General features: G+C 47.3%; 8 protein-coding genes across 8 annotated transcripts; 3 read left to right on the top strand and 5 right to left on the bottom strand.

Annotated features, from left to right (window-relative positions):
- Positions 1-2,505: 2,505 nt before the first annotated feature.
- cp8 (putative carboxypeptidase Y) lies at positions 2,506-4,132 on the bottom strand (the record flags this gene model as incomplete). Its single annotated transcript, XM_057255995.1, has 4 exons — positions 2,506-2,577; positions 2,633-3,096; positions 3,156-3,516; positions 3,566-4,132. 4 exons carry the CDS (start codon positions 4,130-4,132, stop codon positions 2,506-2,508), a joined length of 1,464 nt encoding a protein of 487 aa, XP_057109857.1.
- A 738-nt stretch (positions 4,133-4,870) lies between these two features.
- Positions 4,871-5,760, top strand: N7479_008300 (putative nucleoside-diphosphate-sugar epimerases; the record flags this gene model as incomplete). The annotated part of the gene is made up of 2 exons (XM_057255994.1): positions 4,871-5,199; positions 5,256-5,760. Coding segments are annotated over 2 exons (834 nt in total), but the record flags the coding sequence as incomplete, so codon positions are not given.
- Positions 5,761-8,349: 2,589 nt separating this feature from the next.
- On the top strand, positions 8,350-8,532 carry N7479_008299 (uncharacterized protein; the record flags this gene model as incomplete). The annotated part of the gene is made up of 1 exon (XM_057255993.1): positions 8,350-8,532. One exon carries the CDS (start codon positions 8,350-8,352, stop codon positions 8,530-8,532), a length of 183 nt encoding a protein of 60 aa, XP_057109855.1.
- Positions 8,533-8,737: 205 nt separating this feature from the next.
- On the top strand, positions 8,738-10,901 carry rglA (putative rhamnogalacturonase B; the record flags this gene model as incomplete). Its single annotated transcript, XM_057255992.1, has 12 exons — positions 8,738-8,996; positions 9,046-9,147; positions 9,200-9,321; positions 9,378-9,447; positions 9,497-9,572; positions 9,619-9,670; positions 9,720-9,931; positions 9,984-10,205; positions 10,260-10,506; positions 10,570-10,710; positions 10,759-10,815; positions 10,872-10,901. 12 exons carry the CDS (start codon positions 8,738-8,740, stop codon positions 10,899-10,901), a joined length of 1,590 nt encoding a protein of 529 aa, XP_057109854.1.
- Positions 10,902-11,156: 255 nt separating this feature from the next.
- On the bottom strand, positions 11,157-12,841 carry N7479_008297 (uncharacterized protein; the record flags this gene model as incomplete). The annotated part of the gene is made up of 2 exons (XM_057255991.1): positions 11,157-12,427; positions 12,502-12,841. 2 exons carry the CDS (start codon positions 12,839-12,841, stop codon positions 11,157-11,159), a joined length of 1,611 nt encoding a protein of 536 aa, XP_057109853.1.
- An 868-nt stretch (positions 12,842-13,709) lies between these two features.
- On the bottom strand, positions 13,710-16,883 carry N7479_008296 (glycine decarboxylase subunit P; the record flags this gene model as incomplete). Its single annotated transcript, XM_057255990.1, has 1 exon — positions 13,710-16,883. One exon carries the CDS (start codon positions 16,881-16,883, stop codon positions 13,710-13,712), a length of 3,174 nt encoding a protein of 1,057 aa, XP_057109852.1.
- Positions 16,884-17,413: 530 nt separating this feature from the next.
- On the bottom strand, positions 17,414-19,264 carry N7479_008295 (putative phthalate transporter; the record flags this gene model as incomplete). Its single annotated transcript, XM_057255989.1, has 8 exons — positions 17,414-17,537; positions 17,602-18,063; positions 18,112-18,329; positions 18,384-18,529; positions 18,590-18,707; positions 18,762-18,890; positions 18,946-18,985; positions 19,044-19,264. The coding sequence occupies 8 exons, from the start codon at positions 19,262-19,264 to the stop codon at positions 17,414-17,416; spliced, it is 1,458 nt and encodes a 485-aa protein (XP_057109851.1).
- Positions 19,265-20,605: 1,341 nt separating this feature from the next.
- Positions 20,606-22,513, bottom strand: N7479_008294 (putative MFS transporter; the record flags this gene model as incomplete). Its single annotated transcript, XM_057255988.1, has 4 exons — positions 20,606-20,927; positions 20,988-22,049; positions 22,104-22,266; positions 22,315-22,513. 4 exons carry the CDS (start codon positions 22,511-22,513, stop codon positions 20,606-20,608), a joined length of 1,746 nt encoding a protein of 581 aa, XP_057109850.1.
- Positions 22,514-23,247: the final 734 nt, after the last annotated feature.

Genomic DNA, 23,247 nt, shown 5'->3' with positions numbered 1-23,247 from the left:
AGACCGAAGATCTAGAGCAAGCTAGACCTTTTAAAGAGTAAGAGGGGCCAGTTTTGTGGACGAATTTTTATCCAATAGATATAGAATTATATCTCTATAGCCCTCAGTGTAAAAAATATCTCCAGTGGCTGTCGAAACAGGTAACACACACTGTCTGAAATTGATAAAGATAGATCTATAAGGAGTTATATATATACTAGTACCAGAATCGATTATCCAGCGTATAACATTATTGTTGTTATTGGCTATTAGGCCTTCTTTTAATACAACGTAGGAATTATAAACCGTATTTACCTAAAAAAGAGTATTCGAAAAAAGGTTGTTGTATCGAAAGAGGGGATCCCCGGAGGGGGGACCTTATTGTAGTGTAGTAGGATAAGATACCGGTGTAAAAATCGTATTAGCTCCTTATCGAGGTTACTGTTAAGGCAGCGAAATAATTCTTCCTTAATTGTCAACCTAGCCGATAACTTGTCCTAGCTAAGGCACTGCAACCTATTGGAATTAAGGTTGTTACTGTTGATTCTGCTGGATCGAAGTTGTATTCGCCGAGTTCTTTAGTAGGGGATATCTATTGGAGTAATAATTACCCAAAGTACCGTGATATCTACAAAGAATCATATTCTCCTCTCTGACAAAGTCAGTCTTCTTCTTAGAGGATTTATCCTTATTGTTGTTCGAGGAATTACCTAAATTGGATTGCCTGTCGCCTCCTTTCTTCGTATCCTTTTTCTTATTGTTATTGTAAGAAGAGGTAGGATTAGTTATAGTTAAATTCGCAGAGGCGTAGGAGGGATTCACAGTCCGATTGTGAATATCTATTTCAAGAAACTCAGTATAAACTTGATCTATAAGATTGGTATCCTTCTTATCAACCCTAAGGTTCTGGAGAAAGGTATAATATTTCGGATTCTTATTAACAGCTTTCTTAAACTAGCACAATATATACACCGAGTTTATCTTACTATTGACAGCAGTAAGATCACGAAGTGTCTCTTAAAACTTACGCACAAATTCAGTAGCGGTCCCACTCTTAAAGCGTAGATCAGTCTACTTAATATAGCGAGTAAATAAATATTGATATAATAAAGCTACGTACATTGATCGAAGCTTCTTAAATATCCCCCGAACATCTGTAAGATAAGAGATATAAGCAAAAGGTTCAGGACTAAGAGTGCTTCTGAGTATTATAATCGCTCGTGAGTTGTATAAATCCCAGTTCGTACATTTGGAATCATACTCTTTTCGGAGTGCAATATTGGATTCGACAATCTCCTTCACTCGAGCACGAACGTTGGCAGCAGAAATAGTTACCGTAGTAGTCTTATCGCCAGCGAGGTCTTTAGCTTCTTGAATCAGACTTTCGCGAACATCATCAGGAGAAGTATCCTGATACTCAGGGACCTCTGGGATTGCAATACCCCGAGAGATTATGTATATATAATAACGATTGTTAGCCGTAAGAGCTAGATAGAGAGCAGTTTCCTAGTCTCTAAAATTAGATTGTCCCTTCAATTTCGGGACTGCAGCTGAGATATCAACCTTATTGGTGTTGAGAACAAAGTCCTCGATATTGTATAAAGCCTCTATCGCGACACCGGGGTGCTTATTAACAGACGAATATATAGAGGGTACACGGGATCGATAGTCCGATTTTCGGGGTATCGATTTTGTCGAAAAAGACAGAAAAGACAAGGTAGGTTTCTCCTTCAATAGGTTAGATCCTAACCTCGTAAAGAACAAGGTGTTAGTCTTGTCCAATCAAGAGATGAAAACTCTGTTTTGTGGGTTAAACGAGACCACAGAGGTTCCACAGTGGGGTGGTGTGACGCAGTACACCAATAGGAGGAAAACCAAGGTTTCGAGTCTGTACTGTTAAGTAAAAGATGACTCGAAAGCACGAGGCTCATAACCTGATAGAGATATGAGATCTACAATGAAAGTGTAGATGTAACTGGAAATCTCTGTATTGCGTGGAGAAAGAAGGAAAGAAACTATCTATATGCTAAGACTAAAATACTGGGAGCAATCAGCGGCAGGTCACGTGACCTCCCTGTCAACACTTACTCAAGTCGCAACTGCCAATCAAAAGCTCATAAAGGAATGTGGTTTCCCCGAGGGTCCAATGAAATAAAAGTAAACAAACGGTACCCACGAAAGCCAAGGGCGTCAGCCACTGATCGCATCGGATACAATGTTATGATCTTCTCCAGATCCTATTTAGGCAATAAAATCGTCAGGTTTTCCCCCCAGAAAATCTTTTCGATAAGTAAATAAGTGCAAATTAATGACGATTAGGCAAGTAGTTTTGTCGCATATGTAAATTTGGAGAATACGATCATGCCCAGCATATGTGGTACCTTTTGTCTATGATAAAAAGCAGGCCTTGGAAGGGCATAAAATAGTACATACTAGCCTCCTTTTTCTAGGGGATAGATAGTACAGCGGCCACTTCATCTTTTGAGCGCCGCGCTGAGATCACATCCCTTGAGCCTGATTCCAGGACTAAACAAAGGAATCACCCGCAAGCCACCGGCTTAGAATATCAAATGCCACATCTCCACGGTCCTGGGGAAGCTGTTATAACCATCAGAATCTGCTCAGATTGAAATAACCGAATTGATGAACTTACCAAATGACCCGCCGCATTAACCGTCACAAATGCAAACCGCGATGTCTCTGGCTGGCCTTCCAACTGCACACGCACCTCTTTCGCGGTGCCAACCGTTTCATTACGTCCCGCCACATTTGAAGTCCAAGGAAGCATCGGCTTCGATGCAAACTCAGTCTGTCCCTTCCAAGCAAGCGAGTTGGCCCACCGGATGTTTCCTGCCGTGTTACAAGCTAGGTCGAGGTTTCCTTGGTAGGCCAGGAAATGCACCCCGTGAGCAAGCAGGAAAATTATAAGGTCGGATGAAGACGTCATCACTTCCGATGTCGTTGCAAAAGCGTCAACCACGGTGATGGACTCCATTTTGTACTCCTTGGCCCCTTCCGGTGGTGACAGGGCTTCTCGAACCACAGGTGAGTTTAGATATTGCTCGATATAGCCTGCTTCTTTGTAGCATACGTCGTCAAGATAGCATGGGGCTGTAACTGTTGGTTTGATTGCGTTAGGCAAAGGGGACCCCTGGTAGTGGATAGAAAGATCTTACTGTCGAAGCGGTTACGGCCGCCTGCCTTGCTCTCTTCTTCGTACCAACTGATGATTCCCTTGTAGCAGACAGAAGATGCGGCCGTGCAGATTGCAGTGTCAAGGCTCTTGGTGCAAGTATCGTAGACTTCCATGCATCGCGGCATGTTGGTGGCTATAATATCGCACCGAGTCTGATTGAACACCGGCGTGGAAACGCCGGGATTGGTGGTGCAAAGCGTCTCCCAGTACCCGAAGGCAGTGTCCTTGGGTGACATGTAGCCATTGCCTATCAGACATGACTTGAGGTTGATCTGAGGCTCCAAAGGATATTGCTGGTTGTGAGTTATAATCTCAGCCCCGAGATAGGGAATGTATTTCCCCTGAACGTGTTAGCGGTGCATCTAAAAAGCTGAATGGGAGAGTCCTTACTGCATAAGATTCACCGGAGAGATGGAAAGGGGAATCGCGTTTGTGGGGGAAGATCTCGGACACAAAAATTTGAAGAAAGCTGCGCATGTCAATCGCGGCCTCTTTCGAATCGCGAGCAACCTCGTAGCCCTCGTCAATATAGGACCAGCCCACATCGGCTGGCTGGTCTACGAAAAGCAATGAGGAGTTTCTAGACCAGCCCCATGGATTGTGAACGGTCCCATTGCCGTACTCGTTTATGAGACATGGTCCGTTTTCTTCAAACAGGCCCATCATACTAGAGCCCCCGGGTCCACCATTCATCCACAACGTGAGTGGATCGGCGATGGGATCATTCTGACTTTCGAAGTACCAGAAGAACAAGTGCTTTGGGCCAATATCTAACCATCCTGTGTACTGCGCAGAGCCGGCAGCACATATAGACTCATTTTGTTGTCGGATACGTACGGAATGGGGTGAATTCGTACTTCGAAACGTGGTGAAGTTCGACTCCAAGGGGTCTGGTCGGAGCACGGTCTGTGACGCATGGGCTGCGCCGACAAGGGTAGCAAGCCAAAGCTTCCACATTTTAGTGATGAATGATACCTTTTTGGAGACAAGAGCAATAATGGAAAAGGGGTTTTTATAATGACTATTGGTCGGCGTCACATTGAAAAGTCGGAGTTCGGGCCTCGGGCCTCAAACTGGTATTGCGAATCCACTAGCTTTAAAAGGCATGGACTGTATTCATTTCTCGTCAGAGGTTTTTCGCATATACTGATATTGTCATTATACAATTATGAGGAGAGTTTAGAGAAAGCAGCACCCACACAAGGTGCAGTAATATCCCTCTCGCCAAGACGAATGAGGCTCAAGTGAATGCGGATAATTAAGAGACAAAATCTTTATCTTCTTTTAGGAAAGTTAACTCCAAGAGAATAATCAACCAGTATTGAGAGTTAACGGGTAGCATATCGCTGAATCACTGCTCCCTTACGGAGTAATGTGGTGATTAGGCTACAATTATTCAAAATGAAGGAGACCATAAGTGTAAGTATCGCTATGGGATAAACGTTGCCCAAACTGTTACTGTTGAGGTATTAATAGTACTCTTATCTCCGTCCAAATGTGGTTTAAGGTGCTGTGGGTCATGTTTCAATCTGACTAATAAACACGTGCACAGCAGCCTATCCCTAATCTACTAACCGTATATAGTTAGTGCGCTGTCAGCATCAGCCGCCTCCCAACACCTGGGGCCTAAATTGCTCTTTCGCGGACTTAAGACGTTCAAAATGGAACAACATAGACGTATATAATCGAGGTAGCTCCCTCCTAGTCTCTCTTTTTTTCACCATTCTCTTTTGCATCAATTCCAATATCTCCACTATTTCCAAAATGCATCTTATTCTCACAGGAGCAACCGGGCTAGTCGGGTCTTCAGTGCTCGACGCCATGCTCAAAAGCACAGCAGTGTCCAAGATCTCAATCCTGAGCCGAAGTCCTGTACGAATGGCAGAAGACGCAAAAGACCCACGCGTTCGCGTCATCACCCATGCAGACTTTGAATCATACAAACCAGAGTTGCTCGAGCAATTGAAAGATGCAGATGGATGTGTTTGGGCTCTAGGAACAAGCCAGACAAACGTCACCAAAGAGTATGAGGAATTATTTGTTACATCCATAGATGGATATCAAAACTAACAGTTAATAGGGAATACGTTAAGATAACCAAGGATTATACCCTGGCAGCTGCGAATGCCTTCTCCACAATCAAACCATCAGACCATCCCTTCCGATTCATCCATGTATCTGGAGAAGGCGCCACCCAGAATCCCGGACGATTCTCGCCCATCTTTGCGAGAGTAAAGGGCGAGGCTGAAGAGCTTATCGGAGCACTGTCAGAGACAAAGCCGACCTTTCGGGCCGATAGCGTGAGACCTGCATTCGTTGACTCAGCCACGCACGATTCTATCAAGCCATATATTCCGTCTAGTATAGTGAGTGGAATGGTTGCAAAGGTTGGGTTGGGTATGCTTGGCTCCACTGTGCGGTGTTTCATAACGTCAATGCATTCACCAACGGAGCACCTTGGGTCGTTCTTGACGAACATGGCGATGGGACGCTATGAAGAAAAATTGGAGGGCCCGGGAGTATTCAAACTGGGGGGAGGGTATATTGTTGAGAACTCTGGGATGCGGAGAATTTTGGGGCTGTGAGCATCCAAAGAACTATTATGATAGGAATGGCTCGATATGCACGGAGTGTAGATGTGTTTAAATAGGTACCCTTCTAATTTTTGTTCTCACTCATCCCTAATGATCCAGATAAATATTAATACCCTCTACAAAAGTTGGCACGCTTTTTTCTATTGGTAAATCTAGTTCGTAGCTCTTTGGTCATATATCACGAAGTTTTATAAACCTCTGGAGCTTGTGTGCATATATGAGCTTCTACATGATATGACAATATGAAACAGATAATCCAGTCATAAGTTTCAAATTATTCAACCAAATACAAAGGATCCATAGGATTCTAGACTCTTATCCACATCTCAGAAGGCCATATGCAAGGGAGAGAAGTGAAAACAAACAGTAGAACTATCTGCAATTAATGATGAGAGGAAGATAACCTTGTAAGCCAGTCGATCTGAGGGCCCCATTGCGGGCCTTTTACACCTAACTTCGGGATGGGGGACTGAGAATCGCCCATTTGCACGCCTTGTGGAAATTTAATCCGGTAGAACCAATGTCATAGGTTTTAATAGGGACTTGAACCCCATTCACTGAGCTTTTAGACTCCTCCACGAGCAGATGATGTTTATGTAGCCCAAGATACAAATCTAGGGGTTGCGCGTCAACGAGGGCAGCATCAAGGGGGATCCCTAAATATCACGCGTAGAGAAGACAAGACCTGATGAGAAGCTTTGACCATATATCCTCTTGTCCGCTTCCTGAGTTACCTGCTCCAGGTGGAAATAGGGGGGTGCGGAGAAGCACGACTTTGGAAGGAACGACACAAGCATTTCAGTATTTCAACTCAAAAGAGATTCTTATTGGCCCGTGCCTTCATTTTAATTATAAAATATATCCATCCATAGGAAGGCCTTCTTTCACTATACAGTTTGGATATAAGTGTTCATGTTTATGGCTGATTCTTCTCATCCTTATTCTAACCCTAATAAAGGTGGAAAGATCTAAAGATTTATTTGAAGACTACGGAGTACTAAAGGACCACAAGGCAATACAAGCGACTGACTATTCTTCTAATATTGGACAAAATTCGGAGTATAAATCTGAAACAAACGTCTAACGATCCAGAAATTCTATTAAATATCTGTCAACTGTGGTGAAACCATTTGGCCCTGCCAGTCGCAAGGCACATGGACTGGAAAAGGAACATAGGCAAGCTCAAATCAAATCAAATGGCGTTGATAGACACGTTTGACATCCGGTATGAATAACGCACTTTCAATTTAAGTCTATTCAGCCCCATTTTTAGTAACAAAGACAACGAGTTGCGCAACAGCCGGTCAAGGATTCGTGCTGGATTTCCGCCCAGAAACACGATATTGTTCTTTGTTAACACAACGTAGCACATATTTGAAAATTTTCATCCAATCAACCCCATGTTCTCGGGGAGATCGGAGGTTTGGTCGGGGCTCACAGAACGCTGATCTCGACCTTCAAACGTTCCTCAATAAATAATTCTCCTCTGAATAAGAAATCTTTCCGAAAGAAACATCCTAATGCTTATTTACGACATGGCGCGAGTTGCGCCCCCGTTAGTAATATAAATAAAGCGATTAACTGTTGTAGTCTTGGAATCGTCACGCCACATTCTACTCTTCTTCTACACATAATGAAGTACTTCCAACTTGGCAAAATCCTCGCTCTATGCAGTATGCTTTTGGCAACTGTGATTGCAAATGCAGATGCAGACGCCTCGCCCAAGCTCAATGGTTTACCATGTGTGAGCAAAGGGAGACACCCAATACCAATTGTGCCGGGCACCGAGTGTGGGAACTTCCCCTAGGCTGATCTCGTCATCAGGACAGACATGCTCGTGAAAAGGCATGTAAGGGTTGCCCCGAAGCTTTTATCCCAAAACATTAGCTGACTCATTTATTAGCCGTCCTTCCAAGCGCGTTTAACCAACCTGTCTGGTCCATCCATTGTGACGCATATACTTGGTTCGGAAATTCGGAAATTCTGAATTGTGAATTTTTGTTATTTGTGGTTCCCAATATTCTAGCTATTTTGTATCCTATCAGTCTATCTTGGTGGCCCAATATTTCGGGATCTTACAATCCTTTCTTTGTTCACTATGGGTGCGATGGCTGGTATTTATTTCAATGTCAGTCTTTCTCGAGCAATACGATATTAGATGTAGTACCATTTCTGCAGGTCCTTTCGTACTATTGCGGTCTACTTATCTTCTTAATCCCCCGAGTTTTCTATATAAAATTCAAGAGAAATGCTCAAGGAAATCATATAGACCGGATAAACCTCATTTCCACGGGATATACGTACTTTACCCTACTCCGACGCCAGCAACTTCTGTACACTCCTAAGATGGTTAACTGCGTATTCAGTCAGCCCATTCATTTTTCCATTAAAATTGAATGATGTCCACGCCAGGAAACCCCCTCGTAATATCTAACTTTCCGACACCTATGTACCTTTCTCGGTATTTCGGGAAAAGGGAGTCCGTACTCCGGAAACTGGGATGATCCCTTTCTATTCGCTCAAATGAAAGTCATCGGGAAATTTGCCTTTTTAGGTGAAGATATTCATAAAATCATCAAGATGTCTCAACATGAATCCTTCCTTGAACTACTACAGGTGCTCCGTGGTGATGAAACAACAACCACCCCACACGGAGTTGCAGGGGCTCTTGGTAAGGCTACAAGCTACATCCGCTCAGGGGAATCTGAACCCCTCACTCTCACGCAGCTTGTGCTTATTTTCAGCCAGCGGCCTTTGCGTTGAGTTTGAATCCGTATTGGTGGAACCATGGCTAAATTCAGGGAGAACTGTGCAGAAACGGAGCAACCGCTAGCTGCCAAATCTCCACCTTTCAGCATGCAGGGTTTCATCATGAAGAAACAAGAATCCTCTCCTGTTATATTAAGCTGCTCTTCTCCCCTCATATATTGCGGGATACCAGCAAGTTTCTACAGAATACACGTTGGACATGATGCTTTTCAAGTCCCTGGCCGTTGCTTCGCTAGCCCTTTTGGCCAAGCAGGCATCCGCAGCCTTTGGAATTACTACCAGCACGTCTTCCTATGTAATCGATGCTGGCTCTGCAAACCCCCTCAAGTTCACTGTCAGCAGGACAAACTGTGACATTACTTCCATCAATTACTATGGATCGGAGCTTCAATACCAGTCGACTGGGTCGCATATCGGATCGGGTCTTGGTAGCGCAACTGTGACTGCGACTCAGACTGGTCAGTTGAGAATCAAGATATCCGTTGGAAAATGCCCTGACCAATATAGACGACTTCATTAAGGTGACCTGCGAAACGTCCACCTTGACTCATTACTATGTTGTTCACAGTGGAGATTCGACCATACATATGGCAACATATACAACTGCCGGTCAGTGCCCTTCGGGGTAAAGTTTGGTGGTTATATTAATTATTTTCTTTAGAACCTACTGTTGGAGAACTTCGATACATTGCACGCCTGAATGCAGACCTACTCCCCAATGAAGAGCCATTCGGCGATGTGTCCACTATTGCAGATGGTACTGTTATTGAAGGAGAGGATGTGGTAAGTTTCCTCTAAAGCTTTTTTGAACTAGTACAAACAGCTAAATATCATATTAGTTCTTGGTTGATGGAGAAACACGAAGCAAGTTCTACTCTAGCGAACGGTTTATCGATGACAAGATCCACTGTAAGAACACCTCTACCCCGATTAATGCGACTCCTCATAACACAAACAGGTGTTTCTGGAAGCGCACACCGCGTCTGCATGATCTTGAATCAATATGAGACGTCCGCTGGCGGACCTTTCCATCGGTAAGATCCTCGGTCGGCATTACTTGATCTAAACTAACATGTACAGTGATATCAACACCAACAACGTTGGCTCTTACACTGGCCTGTATTGGTACATGGTATATAGCCTCCTTCGCTCAACTAGTAACGGTCTCTTACTCTATACAGAATTCCGGACACGTTCAGACCGAAACCTACCGCCAGGGCCTGCATGGCCCGTACTCGATGACCTTCAGCCGAAGCGGTACCCCCAGTTCTAATATTGACACATCGTTCTTCGCCGACCTCAATATCAAAGGATACGTCGCTACGTCTGGGAGAGGCTATGTCAAGGGTACTGCATCTGGGGCTGACTCGAATTTCAAATGGGTCGTTCACTGGTATGTCAAATGCAAATTGTACTGGGACGAGACATATCTAAAACCAGGACAGGTATAATGCAGATGCACAGTACTGGACCTACGCTTCATCTTCCGGCGCTTTCACCTCTCCTGCCATGAAGCCCGGTACCTACACTATGGTATACTATCAGGGTGAATATGTCGTCGGCACCTCCTCAGTGGTTGTTAAGGCCGGATCAACCACGTCGCAGAATATCTCGGGGTCTGTGAAGACCGGAACAACAGTCTTCAAGATTGGAGAGTGGGATGGGACGTGAGTGTATTGATTGTACTTCACATAATTGATCTGATATTGACTACCCTACAGACCAACTGGCTTCCTCAATGCTGACAAGCAGCTCCGAATGCATCCCTCTGACACCCGCATGTCTTCCTGGTCCCCAGCCACCTACACAGTCGGCACCTCCGCAGACTCCTCTTTCCCCATGGCCATATTCAAGTCGATGAACTCACCTGTGACAATTAAATTCACGGCAACTTCTTCGCAGACAGGAGCTGCAACACTGAGAATTGGCACCACGCTTTCCTTTGCCGGTGGTCGGCCTCAGGCTGTGGTATGTTCAAGTCCCGTTCTCCATCTTCGGACTCTTAGCATGCATCTCTAACCCTTTGCATAGATTAACAAATATTCGGGTGCCATCCCGGCTGCCCCGACTAACCTCAACTCCCGTGGCGTGACTCGTGGCGCGTATAGAGGGTTTGGTGAGGTTTATGATGTTTCTATTCCGGCTGGAACTATCGTCGCTGGATCTAACACCGTAAGAACCTTTTGCGTAATGAGATGATATGATGCTAACTCCGCTCAGATCACCATCAGTGTTGCTTCTGGTAGCTCCGGGGAGACCTTCCTGAACCCGAATTTTGTGAGTATCTTTTTAATCATCTGTTCTTTTTGATGGAAGCTTACCTATCTTGATAGATTTTCGATTGCGTGGAGCTCTTCCAGTAAATATCTGGGATGAACAATTCAGTTTTTGGGCGTCGCAGAGCAATATATTTTTTAAAAAAAATTGAAACAGCAAGAACGTGAATGACCATTTCGTATCCAACATCACCTTACTGCTTGTAGTATTAATACCTCGAAAAGTCAGAAGTATGAACACTGAATATCAAACATGTCATAAAGATTAATTAAATCTAAAAGTGAGATATCACAAATATGTAGAAATAAAATCTAAACCCGCAAAATACATACAGTGGCCACTCAAACCCTTGAATGAACCAACCTCCCCCCAACCCAGACAGCCTTCACATTCCGATCATCACCACTCCAAACCCACTTTTGGATCTTCTCTTCCCAACTCTCCGTCCCGAACAAATCAACATTTCCGACAGGACCAGCCTTAACAAGATCCACACTACCATCAACAACACCATCCAGCGGACTCTTCTCCACCAGCTTAACCCGACCAAGCCGAATCAACTGCACATCCCACAACATCCCCATATCAAAGCCACCAAGATCGCTCGCCATGTCAACAACTGCCGCGCCACCGCGTGTACCAAGGTAAAGACTCTCGGGAACAGACAATTTCTCCCATCCATCACCCTGAGGATGATCCTTTTGCCATGCAGCCGAGTGGCCTAACAACCTCGAGGAAAGACAAGCCTGTCTGGCCGCCTCAAGAATACTAGGACTATACCCACCACTAACATCCGTACCCAGACCAACCGTGATACCATCATCAAGCAGCGTCCTAACAGGACAAATCCCAGACCCCAGCGCCGAGTTCGACGCCGGGCAGTGTGAGACTTTCGCGTCGCGCGTGCGGATCAAAGCCCGCTCATCCGCGGTGAGATGAACCGCATGCGCGAGGATTGTGCGTGATGTGAGGAGGTTGTATTTATCATAGACGGCGGCATAACTGTCCGCCTCAGGGAAGAGTTCTTTGACGAGCGCGAGCTCGTTGATATTCTCCGAGATATGCGTCTGGATATGCAGCGGGGGCGAGTAACTTGCAGCTAACTTGCCGAGGCTCTGCAGTGCAGGTCTCGTGCATGAAGGCGCAAAGCGCGGTGTGATGATTGGCTTGACAAGCTTGCCGTCCGGGTCCAGGGTGTGGATGTATTCGATTGTTTGGCGGGTTGCGACGATTGAGTCATCAGCGCTGAAGTCACGGTAGTAGTCTACGCAGAAGTCTGGGTTATCCATGCATGCGCGGCCGATGAAGGCTCGTTGGCCGCGGCTGTGGCAGAGGGATGATAGGGCGTTTGTTGCTGGGACATGGGTTGTTGCATAATAGGAGGCGCAGGTTGTGCCGTGGGATAGAGTGCGGGAGATTACTTGGTCGTAGATTTGCTGGGCTAGGAGGGGTGTGTCTTTGGGGTCGGTTTGGGTCTGGTGGCCTGTTTTGGGGTCTGGTGGGGACCCAAACCGTGACTCTACTGGGAATGTGTAGGTCTCTAGCCAGTCTAGAAGTGTTGATGAGCCGAACAGGCCCGCGTTAGGGTACTGTGGGGCATGAATGTGTGTGTCTGAGGCAGCAGTTAGTATCAAGGCTTGAACTATGGGACTTGGCTGGGGTTAGGAAGTTGTATTTAATGCATACCAATAAAACCGGGGAAGAAGAACTCGTTTTCTTCCTCACTCGCAGTAACAATCTTAACTCTAATTTTCGAATCATGACCATTGACTTGGTCCTGGGTCGCAATAGCTTCAATATCAACCCATCCACTCCGGTTCATCAATTCGGTGAAACCATTCTCATCACTAGCTTCCCAGTCCCAGCCTTGGATGCGGCCATCAGCAGCGGAGACCCATAACGCGCCTTGGTTGCGAGACAATTCAGGCTTTGAACCCAAATCTGGTAGAATTGATTGAATGAATGTGCCACGATAGACAGTGAAAGCATAGTCCGTTGTGAAAGCATAGTCCGTTATCGAGCCCATATTGCCGATAAGATACAAAGTATTGGCGCGGATATGATCAAGATGAAGATGAATGTGTGCAGTGGTGTAGGTATAACTTTCCACAAAGAAGCTGGATCAGCAGTATCAATGTATATTATAGATGTAAATGTAGATCGGTCTCCACAGTGGAAACAAAGGCCCGAAAGATCAAAATCAACAAGGCGAGCAAAAGAGAGTCAGACACACGTTCATATATCTGTCTTCTGGTTTCTTCTTAGGTAATATTGCCCGGTGAGAGTAGGGGCCGAGCTGTGGAGAATATCACGGCTATTCCTGTCCGATTCGAATGTCCTCAAGGTTTCTTCAGCGCATGAGGTGGGTTGCAGTGGGTTGGTTGGTGATTAGGGCCAACGGCGGTTATTGGAGAGGGCGGGGGTCGGCCGTCTCCGATATGATACATGAGGAATACGGTATTTGGAGCGGACGAGTTTGTTTATAATAAGGTAATTTACTAGTGGAGGGTTCCGTATGGTAATAAATCACCGATAAGACCGTCAAAAGCATCACCGCGGCAAGTTTGTAAAGCCAAGTCAAGATTGTGATGCGATAGTTGTTGCTATTTACATTGTTTACAACATGGATATTGTCAAAGAGAATCTAATGGAATGTCTAGAGGACTTTTTAATTCTTTGAATTGTATTAGTCTTGGCATACTGGATGATTATGTTGAATCAATCCAGCCCTCGTAAAGAAGTAGTCTGTAGGTAGATTTTTTTCTACCCTCATCAAAAATAAGAAATGTTGAATGTATACACAGAGAAGAGGTGAGCATCAGAAGGAATGAAGCCACCATACAAAAAAAACAATCAGCGCAGCATGGGTATCATAGATCTGTCTAGATCTGTCTCTATTCGGTGTCCTCGACAGGACCACAAGTGCAGAACAAGTTCTGGTCACCAAAGGCATCATCGACACGAGTCACGGTAGGCCAAAACTTCTTCTCCAAAAGCAAAGGCAGGGGGTAGGCAGCCTGCTCACGAGTGTAAGGGCGGTCCCACTCGGAAACGAGCAGGTCGCGCTGAGTGTGGGGGGACATCTTCAGCACGTTACCCTCGCGAGGCTGGGCACCAGACTCGACCTGGCGGATCTCCTCACGGATGGAGATCAAGGCATCGCAGAAGCGGTCCAGCTCGTCCTTGTTCTCGGACTCGGTGGGCTCGATCATAAGGGTATTGGCGACGGGCCAGGACATGGTCGGGGCATGGAAGCCGTAGTCCTGGAGACGCTTGGCGATATCGATGGCCTCGACACCGCAGGTCTCCTTGAAAGCGCGGACATCGAGGATGAACTCGTGTGCGCAGCGACCGTTTTCGTTGGTGTACAGGATTGGGTAGTGGGGCTTCAGGCGGGAGAGGATGTAGTTTGCGTTGAGCAAAGTGATCTTGGTGGCGTGGGTCAGACCACGCTCGCCCATCATGTTGATGTAGTTGAAGGTGATGGGCAAGATGCTGGCACTGCCCCAGGGAGCAGCGGAGATGGGAGGTGAGGAAGTGTCGCCACGCTTCGACTGCAAGTACTCGCTGGTAGGGTGCGAGGGCAGGAATGGACGCAGGTGCTCGCCGACACCAATGGGGCCGACACCGGGACCACCACCACCGTGGGGGATACAGAAGGTCTTGTGAAGGTTCAAGTGGCACACATCGGCGCCGATCTCACCAGGAGAGCAGAGACCGATCTGGGCGTTCATGTTGGCTCCGTCCATGTAGACCTGGCCACCGTGCTGGTGCACGAGACGGCAGGCCTCCTTGGCACCGGGCTCGAACACACCGAAGGTGCTAGGGTAGGTGATCATGAACGCAGCCAACTCGTCCTTGTGCTTCTCGCACTTGGCCTTGAGATCCTCCAGATCGAGGTTACCAGTCTTGGTGTCACATTTGATGGTGACAACGCGCATACCAGCCATGGCGGCACTCGCAGGGTTGGTACCGTGAGCAGAGACAGGGATCAAGCAGAGATTGCGCTTGGCATCACCCTTGGCCTCGAAGTACTTCTTGATAACACGAAGACCGGCGAACTCACCCTGGGCGCCAGAGTTGGGCTGCACGGTAACCTCGGCCATGCCGGTAATATCGGCCAACTGCTGCTCCAGATCGTCAATCATCTTTGTGTAGCCCTTGGCTTGCTCGGCAGGCATGAAGGGGTGGATCTGGGAAAACTCGGGCCAGGAGACGGGGATCATTTCTGTGGTAGCGTTGAGCTTCATAGTGCAAGATCCGAGAGGAATCATGGAGTGAGCCAAAGAAAGATCCTTTGATTCAAGGTGGTGGATGTACCGGAGCATCTCAGTCTCGGAGTGGTAGGTGTTGAAGACAGGGTGGGTGAGGTAAGAGGAGGTACGCTCAAGGCTGGCGGGGACGGTGGCGAGACCAAGAGTGCCATCAACCTCGACGGGAGAAGCGGACTTGTGAGCGGCAAATACGTTCAAAATGCCCTTTACCTCATCCCGACCAACAGTCTCGTCCAGAGAGAGACCGACTTTGTTTCCGCCAAGACGGCGAAGGAAGACAGAGGCAGCGCGAGCCTCGGTCATGATGGCATCGGCCTCCGCAGCACTGGGAAGCTCAATGGCCAGAGTGTCGAACACAGCGGCGCCATCAGTGCTGTTGGAGCGGACTGGAACATCATATCCCAGGCCGACAAGCTTCTCGCGCAGCAGTGAAGTCATGGACATGATACGCTGGGCAATGGACTTGAGGCCAACAGGGCCGTGGTAGATAGCATACATAGCAGTCATGTTAGCAAGCAAAGCCTGAGCAGTGCAAATGTTGCTGGTAGCCTTCTCGCGGCGAATGTGTTGCTCGCGAGTCTGCAGAGCCAGGCGCAGAGCCCGGTTACCGAGGCGGTCCTTGGACACACCAACGACACGACCAGGTACCTTGCGCTTGTACTTGTCGGCACAAGCGAAGAAAGCGGCGTGGGGACCACCGAAGCCCATGGGAACACCCAGACGCTGGGCACTACCGAAGGCGATGTCGGCACCGAATTCGCCGGGGGCCTTCAGGACAGTCAAAGCCAGGAGGTCAGTGGCCACGCTGAAAGTACCACCCTGGCCGTGGATTGAGTCACTCAGAGCCTGGAATTCGTAGATACCTCCCTCGGTATCGGGGTACTGGGCAAGCACACCGATCAGGTGGTCCTTCTGGTCCTTGACGATCTTGAAGTCGTCGGCCAAGATATCTCCAATCACGAGATTGATTCCGAATCCCTCGGCACGGGATCGCATCACTGCAATAGTCTGGGGGTGGCAGAGGTGAGACACAACGTAGGACTTTTCGGCCTTCTTCTGCTTGGAAGCGGGCATTGTGGCGAAGGACATGGTCATGGCCTCGGCAGCGGCGGTGGCCTCGTCCAAAACAGAGGCATTGGCGAAGGGCAAACCGGTCAGATCAGCTGTCAGGGTCTGGTAGTTCAGCAGAGACTCTAGACGGCCCTGGCTGATCTCGGGCTGGTAGGGTGTATAGCTGGTGTACCAGGCAGGGTTCTCGAGAACATTGCGCTGGATGACCGGGGGCACAATGGTGGGGTAGTAGCCAGTTCCGATATAAGTCTTGCCGGAGATATCAATCTGCTTCCGGTAGGTGTCCAGCAGCTTGAGCATATCGGTTTCGCCCAATCCACCCTGCACACTGGAGCGGTATAGGCTGATATCGGCATTGGGCTCGGAGACCTTGAGGTCCTTCTTGGAGAGGATGTCCGCAGGCAAAACCTGCTTCACGAAGTCATCCAAGGATGCTACCGGCGGGTCGAGCACGGCGAGCATCTGTGCCGCGGCATCTGGGGAAGGGCCAATGTGGCGGCGGGGGAAGGTATCGAGGGGTTGGAAGATATCTTGGGGGCGAGGATCTCCATGATCGGAGATAGAACTAGTATAGACACCACGACGGGCCACAGGCTGCGGGGTGTGCAATGCTCTCCGAGCATTCAATGGTGACAATGAAGCTCTAGCAATTGAGGGCACGCGAACACGCGACCGCAGAGCAAGCTGTCGGCCGCCGCGGAGAGCAAACAGTGATGCCGCCATACTGAGACCGGATAATGAGAGCTTTAGGGGAAAGCACTCAACACATCCACAGGTAAATCAGTAAATCAATGAGCTAGGAGGATGAAGAAGACAAAAAGTCCCAGACCTGTAGGAAATTAATATTTATTGCCCACACCTCTTCTTTTCCCTGTCCGATGGCCCGATGACGGAGAACCTTTCGGAAAACTTTCTGTGGCGATAAGAATATCTCTTATCTGACCAATTGTAGCCATTACGATTTGCCATGGGCCCCAGCTCGACCACTGACCGCCTTCGAGTCGGAGCAAACGGCCGGTTTCCCGTCGGAAAAGTTAACTACCCGCAGGTCCACGGATGTACATCTACTCCACGAATTCTCCCCACCGAGGGGGAAGGGGGAAGCTCCGATGTTATAGCTCCCTTGAGCTTCTTCATGATAGATAAGGGAGATTCAGAAGAAAAAAAGAGAAAGAAAGAAGGAAAAGGAAAAGGCCTGCTTTCGCATTGCTATATTGATCCCATCTAGTCTAGGACATGAATATCCCCCGACCTCAAATTGTATATCGGAACTCCGCATCGCCCTCAATGACCCGCTTTCCTTGGTCCGCCTGCTTATTACAGATCCGGAACCACAAACTCAAAGCAATCACGATGAAGATGATGAGAATGTTACACCTGGTGAAGCACAGTCAGTACAGTACACAAGCACAATCTGAGATAGGGTGAAAAGACCACATACGCGATAGCAGCATATATTCCTGGTATGTACTGGGGAGCGTCCTGTTCCCGAAATACCAAGGTACTCACGATACCACCCAACCCTCCAAAGCCTACAAGTGTAGCACTGGAGAGAGCGCGCGTCCACTGGCCACGCACATTGTTTGCCTGGTATGCCATGCAGGCTGGGATATTAGCGTTACAACCGGCAACAGTGAAAAACACGCCCACGTAGCGGGCGGCATCGTTCTTAGCGAATCCCATCATCGGCAAACCAATGATGGTGAGCAGGGCGTTGAAAATAACAATCTGTGCGCGCATGCGGTACTTGTCGGCAACCCAGGCGGTGCTGTACATGACGATTCCTGCGAACGCGTAGGGCGGCGCAGAAAGGCATTGGGACTCGCCGACGCCGTATCCCATGCCAAGGCGGAGGATGATGGGAAGGAAATAGGCAATGGCGTAAGTAACTGTAGTGATGCAGCTGGCATTGGGTTAGCAAGAATCAGGTCTGTTTGGAAGGGCAACATACAAAAAGATCATTGCAAAGCCCCAAATCTTAAGATCCAATGCAGGCATTAGGAACTTCTTGAGAGAGAAGGCTTCCATATCTCCATCGTTTCGGTCTTTGTTGATGCGACGGATGATAAATGCGCATTCTCTCTTGTTTAGGAAGCGCCAGGACTTGTGTGCGCGGTCAGGGAAGTCGACAAGGAAGAACAAGCATAGGATGCCAATAACGCCGGTAATCTATGTTTATTGTTAGCTCGGTGGTTTTGTTTCAGCTCACCCAACTCTGCGTACCACTCCCTCAAGGATGAAAATCCATCTCCAACCACTCAGCCCTTGCTTTCCGTTCAATTGCATCAGACCAAACGCAAGGATTCCCGATAACGCAGAAGCGACACATCCGATGAGGTAGAAAATAGAGAATCGCTTTTGGACCTCAACTTCGAGGAGTCAGCACTATGCAGTCACATAAAGAACTGTGTTTTGGCTATTTCACTTACATCGCGTATACCAGCAAGATAGCAAGTAGACGCAACCAGGGAAGTACCCAGCTTCCAGTCCACCCAAAAGCACACGCGTTCCAACCAACGCACCCCAGTCGTTGACGAATCCCATTCCCTATGCCAGTCAATAACTGAAATTCTTGATTTCGAGAAAGCGGAAAGCCCTTACAATCATGGCCCCCGCCCAGCATACAATAATCCCGCCCAGGAAATATGTTGGGCCAAGTTTTCGAATGATGACCGTCATTGGGGGCTGTAAAAGGATGTATGGCACGAAGAACATCATCACGGCAATGGACTATTCAGAAGTTAGCTATTCGCCTTTTGGAAAAACTGCATGTGTTTGAACATACATAGCGCTGACCTATGTCCAGTCGCAGTTCTTCTTTCAACCTATTCAAGATTCTTAGACATTGCTGCACATGACTTTCTTACATGACTGCGGTCTTACCCTGCAATGGCTGCCATACTGAGATTCGTCCGGTCCATGAGTGAGATGCAATAAGCTAATCCGGTCATGGTCACCAGACGAAGATCAATTCGTCGAATGATCTTCTTCTGTTCCTGTGGTGTAAATCCCTCATCTTCTTCGCTGGGAGATCCTTTCCCCGCGATATCCTCGATGAGGTGGTCAGCAGGCGGTTTCTCATCAATGGAAGTCATAGTTCCCATGTCGATATGTCCAAGGTGAATTTCCAGAAAGGAAAGATGAAGAGGAAAGCAAGAGGAAATGAACAAATTGGAAAAGAGATATGAGAAGGAAAAGAAGAAACAAATCCAATTGTCTACAACCCTAGATAGAAGACAAAGCTGGAGCCTTATAGCAAACGACAAGAGAGGCAAAGATCAAGACCAGCATATCCAAGAAGGAATATACTCCGAAAGAATGCTATCCATTCCTAAACCAGCCATTCAAGATCTACGCTCGCCTATTCCAACCCGCTCCAATCTGCCCAGGAAAATCTTAAAGAGACCAGATCATCGAGAACACAATAGCCGAGAGCAAATGGGCAAATGCCTCGGGACAAGGACAACTGCCATATTGCATGCAAATATTCCGAAACAAATGAGGGGGCACGCACCCCACTTAGCGACAGCCTCTTCGAGTCATCTCTCGCACACAGAGCTATTTGGGGTCAGTAGTGGCTGCTTCTGGGGACAATCCGGGGACGAGGGGAAGGTAAATGCGGGGGAAAGCTACTTGGCAACTTGGCAAATGGCGCGTGGACTGTGTGACCACACCTTAATCCCCTCCTTTGTTTAGGGTTTTTTTTTAACCTGATGGGTTGGAGACGTCACACTTGTGGGACTACATAGGGATGATCTATCCTATCTCTCTGTTGCCAAGTGTGCTTGGTTAGTGGTTCTTGGCTATCCACGTACTTTGTAACTTTTGTTGTTAGCAGGAAATTATAAAGAATGCTACTCAATGATGAATCTTTATGGAGAGAATTAAAGTCGAATATATCTGACTGTATAAGGTGGTGACCTCTTACGCCACCACAAAATTCCAACCCCAGTACGAACCTCGATACTGATCTACTTGTCAGCGGGTGGTTCAGGGAGTTTAAGAGCCCCAGAGTTCCAGCCAAGACCTCCAAGAGTCAGCTATGAGTTTAGAATGGAGTTTTTTAGCATTCCACCTTGATACGTCGGGGCTCGATCCTAGATCGGAAATGCCGAAAGTATAATTTATTAGGCAGAACAGCCTCTATAATCCGGGTCTGATGCTGGTAAAATCTGGGTGTTGACCGTTAGATAGATAGCTTGCTGTATATGGTGATAAAAAATTATGCAAAATGTATGCATAATATGTATAAAGATATACTATGCAAAATACTCCCTTTTATTGTAGTTGGTAGAATATAGCCCCTCTTTTGATACTATTCAAGTGTCCCATGCTAGAATTGTTACAAGAAAGCCACAATGTAGGCGATGGATAGAAAGTGCTGACCATATTGGAAATTAAATTTCATTTTTATACCTCGGTCCACGCTAAAAATGCTATCCCTATCAACGGTAACTTTCGTCATCTTCGTATTCGTCCTCTTCTTCATCCTCTTCCAAAATAAGTCTCTCACGCTCTTCCTCGTCTACCCGACCCTGCTCTCTCAGCTGTCTCACAGACACGAAAACAAAGATCACGAGTGCTGTTCCAACAATGAATCCTGCGACTGCCAAGGAAGCATTGATTGGAATTGGGTTTCCATCGAACGTATGGTGCGTCAATGCGTCGAGCCCGTACTGAGAGAAGTTTGCAAGTCCCGAGAGGCAAATGATAGCACCGTACACACGTCCAAACGTGGCAAATCCGAAGACTTTGGTAGTATAATCGCTAGGGGCAAAATTAACAAGTTTAATATAGCAGTGAGTGGAACGGAAAAAAATAACATACGACATGGCCGAGTAATAGAGAGGTCGGAGTAAGACAAAGAGCACAACGGTCATATAACCAGCCCACACTGCCGGGATGGAGTTCAGCACGCCAATAACCGTGGTGAAAAGAACAATTAGCCCAAGCATGGCTGGCACACTGAGGCGATCAAGAAGGTACCCGATCCCAGGTGTGAATAAAACACCCCCGACCGGCAGTGCGACGTCGAAAAAGGCACCTATTTTATCTGCCTCATCGATCGATCCGAGCATATATTCATACTGCGAGCGGATCGTTGCGATAAAATAGTTCATGCGAATCATCTGCAAAACAGTCATCAGCGTAATCAGGATAAACCAGGGTGTAGCCATTTGCCTGTGCGCCGGCAAGCCGTGCATTACACCCCAGACCGAACTAGTCTGCTGACGATCCTCTTCTCGCTCCGCACGCATCTGCCGCTCATCTTTATCACCAAGCACCGCATCGATCTGGCGAATCTTCTTCTGCCGCAGCTCCGCACGCTTCTTCCGCACGCGATTTAGCTCCGATGTGCTTTCGATTTCATCATCGGAGTCGTGGACGTCGCGGGTGGCATCTTCGGCCTTTTCTATCTTATTCTCCAATTGCAGGGTTGAGACATAGTCGCGCGCTGGCATTATGGTAATCAACGCGATGACAATACACACGGGGACTATCAGATACCCCAGAAAGAACTTATCCGGAGTGAATGATCTGCCTGAGCCCTCATAGATGAGCCGGTAGAATAGGAATACAGCAGCAGAGGCATCAAATGCACCAGTCACCAGCGCGACGATCGACCCCGCATGTTTAGGAAAAGCATTCGCGATCTGGAACGAGGGAACAAATAAAAAGGTGCCAGCCAGTGCGAGGAAGAAATTTCCCGGGATATAGCCATCAAAGCCAGGTTCATGGAATGCAAAGGCCATTATGACACCGCCAATAGCAAGCAGCAGACAAGCAATGAACCAGCACACACGTGAACCGCATCGATCCAAGATCGTCCCCACTGGAAGAGCGGAGACATTGGCTGTTATCGAGGCAATGGTGAAGAACAGGTTAAGTCTAACAGCGATCAGTGATAAGCACAAATCGGTGTGTTTTGTGCAACAAACATACCTAAGGTCCTGCTGTGCGCACAACTCAAGTCCTTCGTCTATTTCGGCAGGAGTACAACGCTCGTGATACACGCCTTCTTCGACGAGCACAGGCTTGAGCGCGGCGAAACCAAACACGATCCCCGACGCGCTCCAGCATGCGAGTACAGTAACGGCCACCTGAGCTAGATGATGTCAGCAGTTTGTCTTACCCTGGGCTGAAGAGTACATACCTATTCTCTTTGCGGGGGAATGTTTGTACGCCGGTGTTCCAGGGAGTAATTCTGCGACCGGGATAGCCTCGCTCGGAGGCTGGAGGACATCGTAGCTTATTTTTCGGCGAATGGGAGTGAAGTCGCAGTCATCAACTAGGTCTGGTTCAGGTTCACGATCAACACCGTCAATGACAGAAACATGCTGCACCAGTGACATTCTGTGTTGAACAGAGGTGTTGGGGAGGGGAGGTTGATCTTATCGTGAGAAAAACCTGGTTTTGTTCCCTCCCGTGCTAAGACTTTATGCAAGGCAGGTTTTATGTATTTTAACATGTGCTTGGAATTATCGTCTTTTCAGTTACTCAATTGGTTAACATTATAATATTCTACATGGGGATACCTACTCATTGTGTGATTTTTATGCTTAACGTAGCTTGGAGGTGTAAAGCTATGGCAGCTGACACTTCTAATTTTCCCCCCTAGGCTCGAAGTACACTAGCAATGCATTCATAAACTCATTAAACTGTGAAAATATGGATATTACCACTATTAATAGTACTAGATTGGACAGGGGTAGCTATTTGTCATCTCTGATTCGCTCGGTTTCGCTTAAATTGCCCAGGGGCCACTTGTTAGCGATTCTCTTAAAACGCCTTGTGAAATTAAGGTGGGGACTATCCATCATCTAGGCTCAGACAACCCTCAATGTTCTTACAAACCTACAAAGCATGTAAGTAGTCGATATGTACGGAGTACTCCGTACGAATTAACTACTTTATCCTCTATTCACTCCAGAACTGTTAAAACGAATATCCGCAAATAAAATATTGTATGTCTAACCCCTGGCCCAGCCACTAACATTCTAGGATTTTGCCTGGAAACTCTATAGATTGGATAGAGATATATATTCCAACACACCTCCTAGCCATACACTATAGTACCTCTTCCTAA

Source organism: Penicillium vulpinum, assembly GCF_028829585.1.
Source record: "Penicillium vulpinum strain IBT 29486 chromosome Unknown utg000003l_segment0_segment0, whole genome shotgun sequence".
Lineage (NCBI taxonomy): Eukaryota > Fungi > Ascomycota > Eurotiomycetes > Eurotiales > Aspergillaceae > Penicillium > Penicillium vulpinum.
Note: the sequence above shows the minus strand (reverse complement) of the source record. Positions and strands in the feature narration are given on the sequence as shown.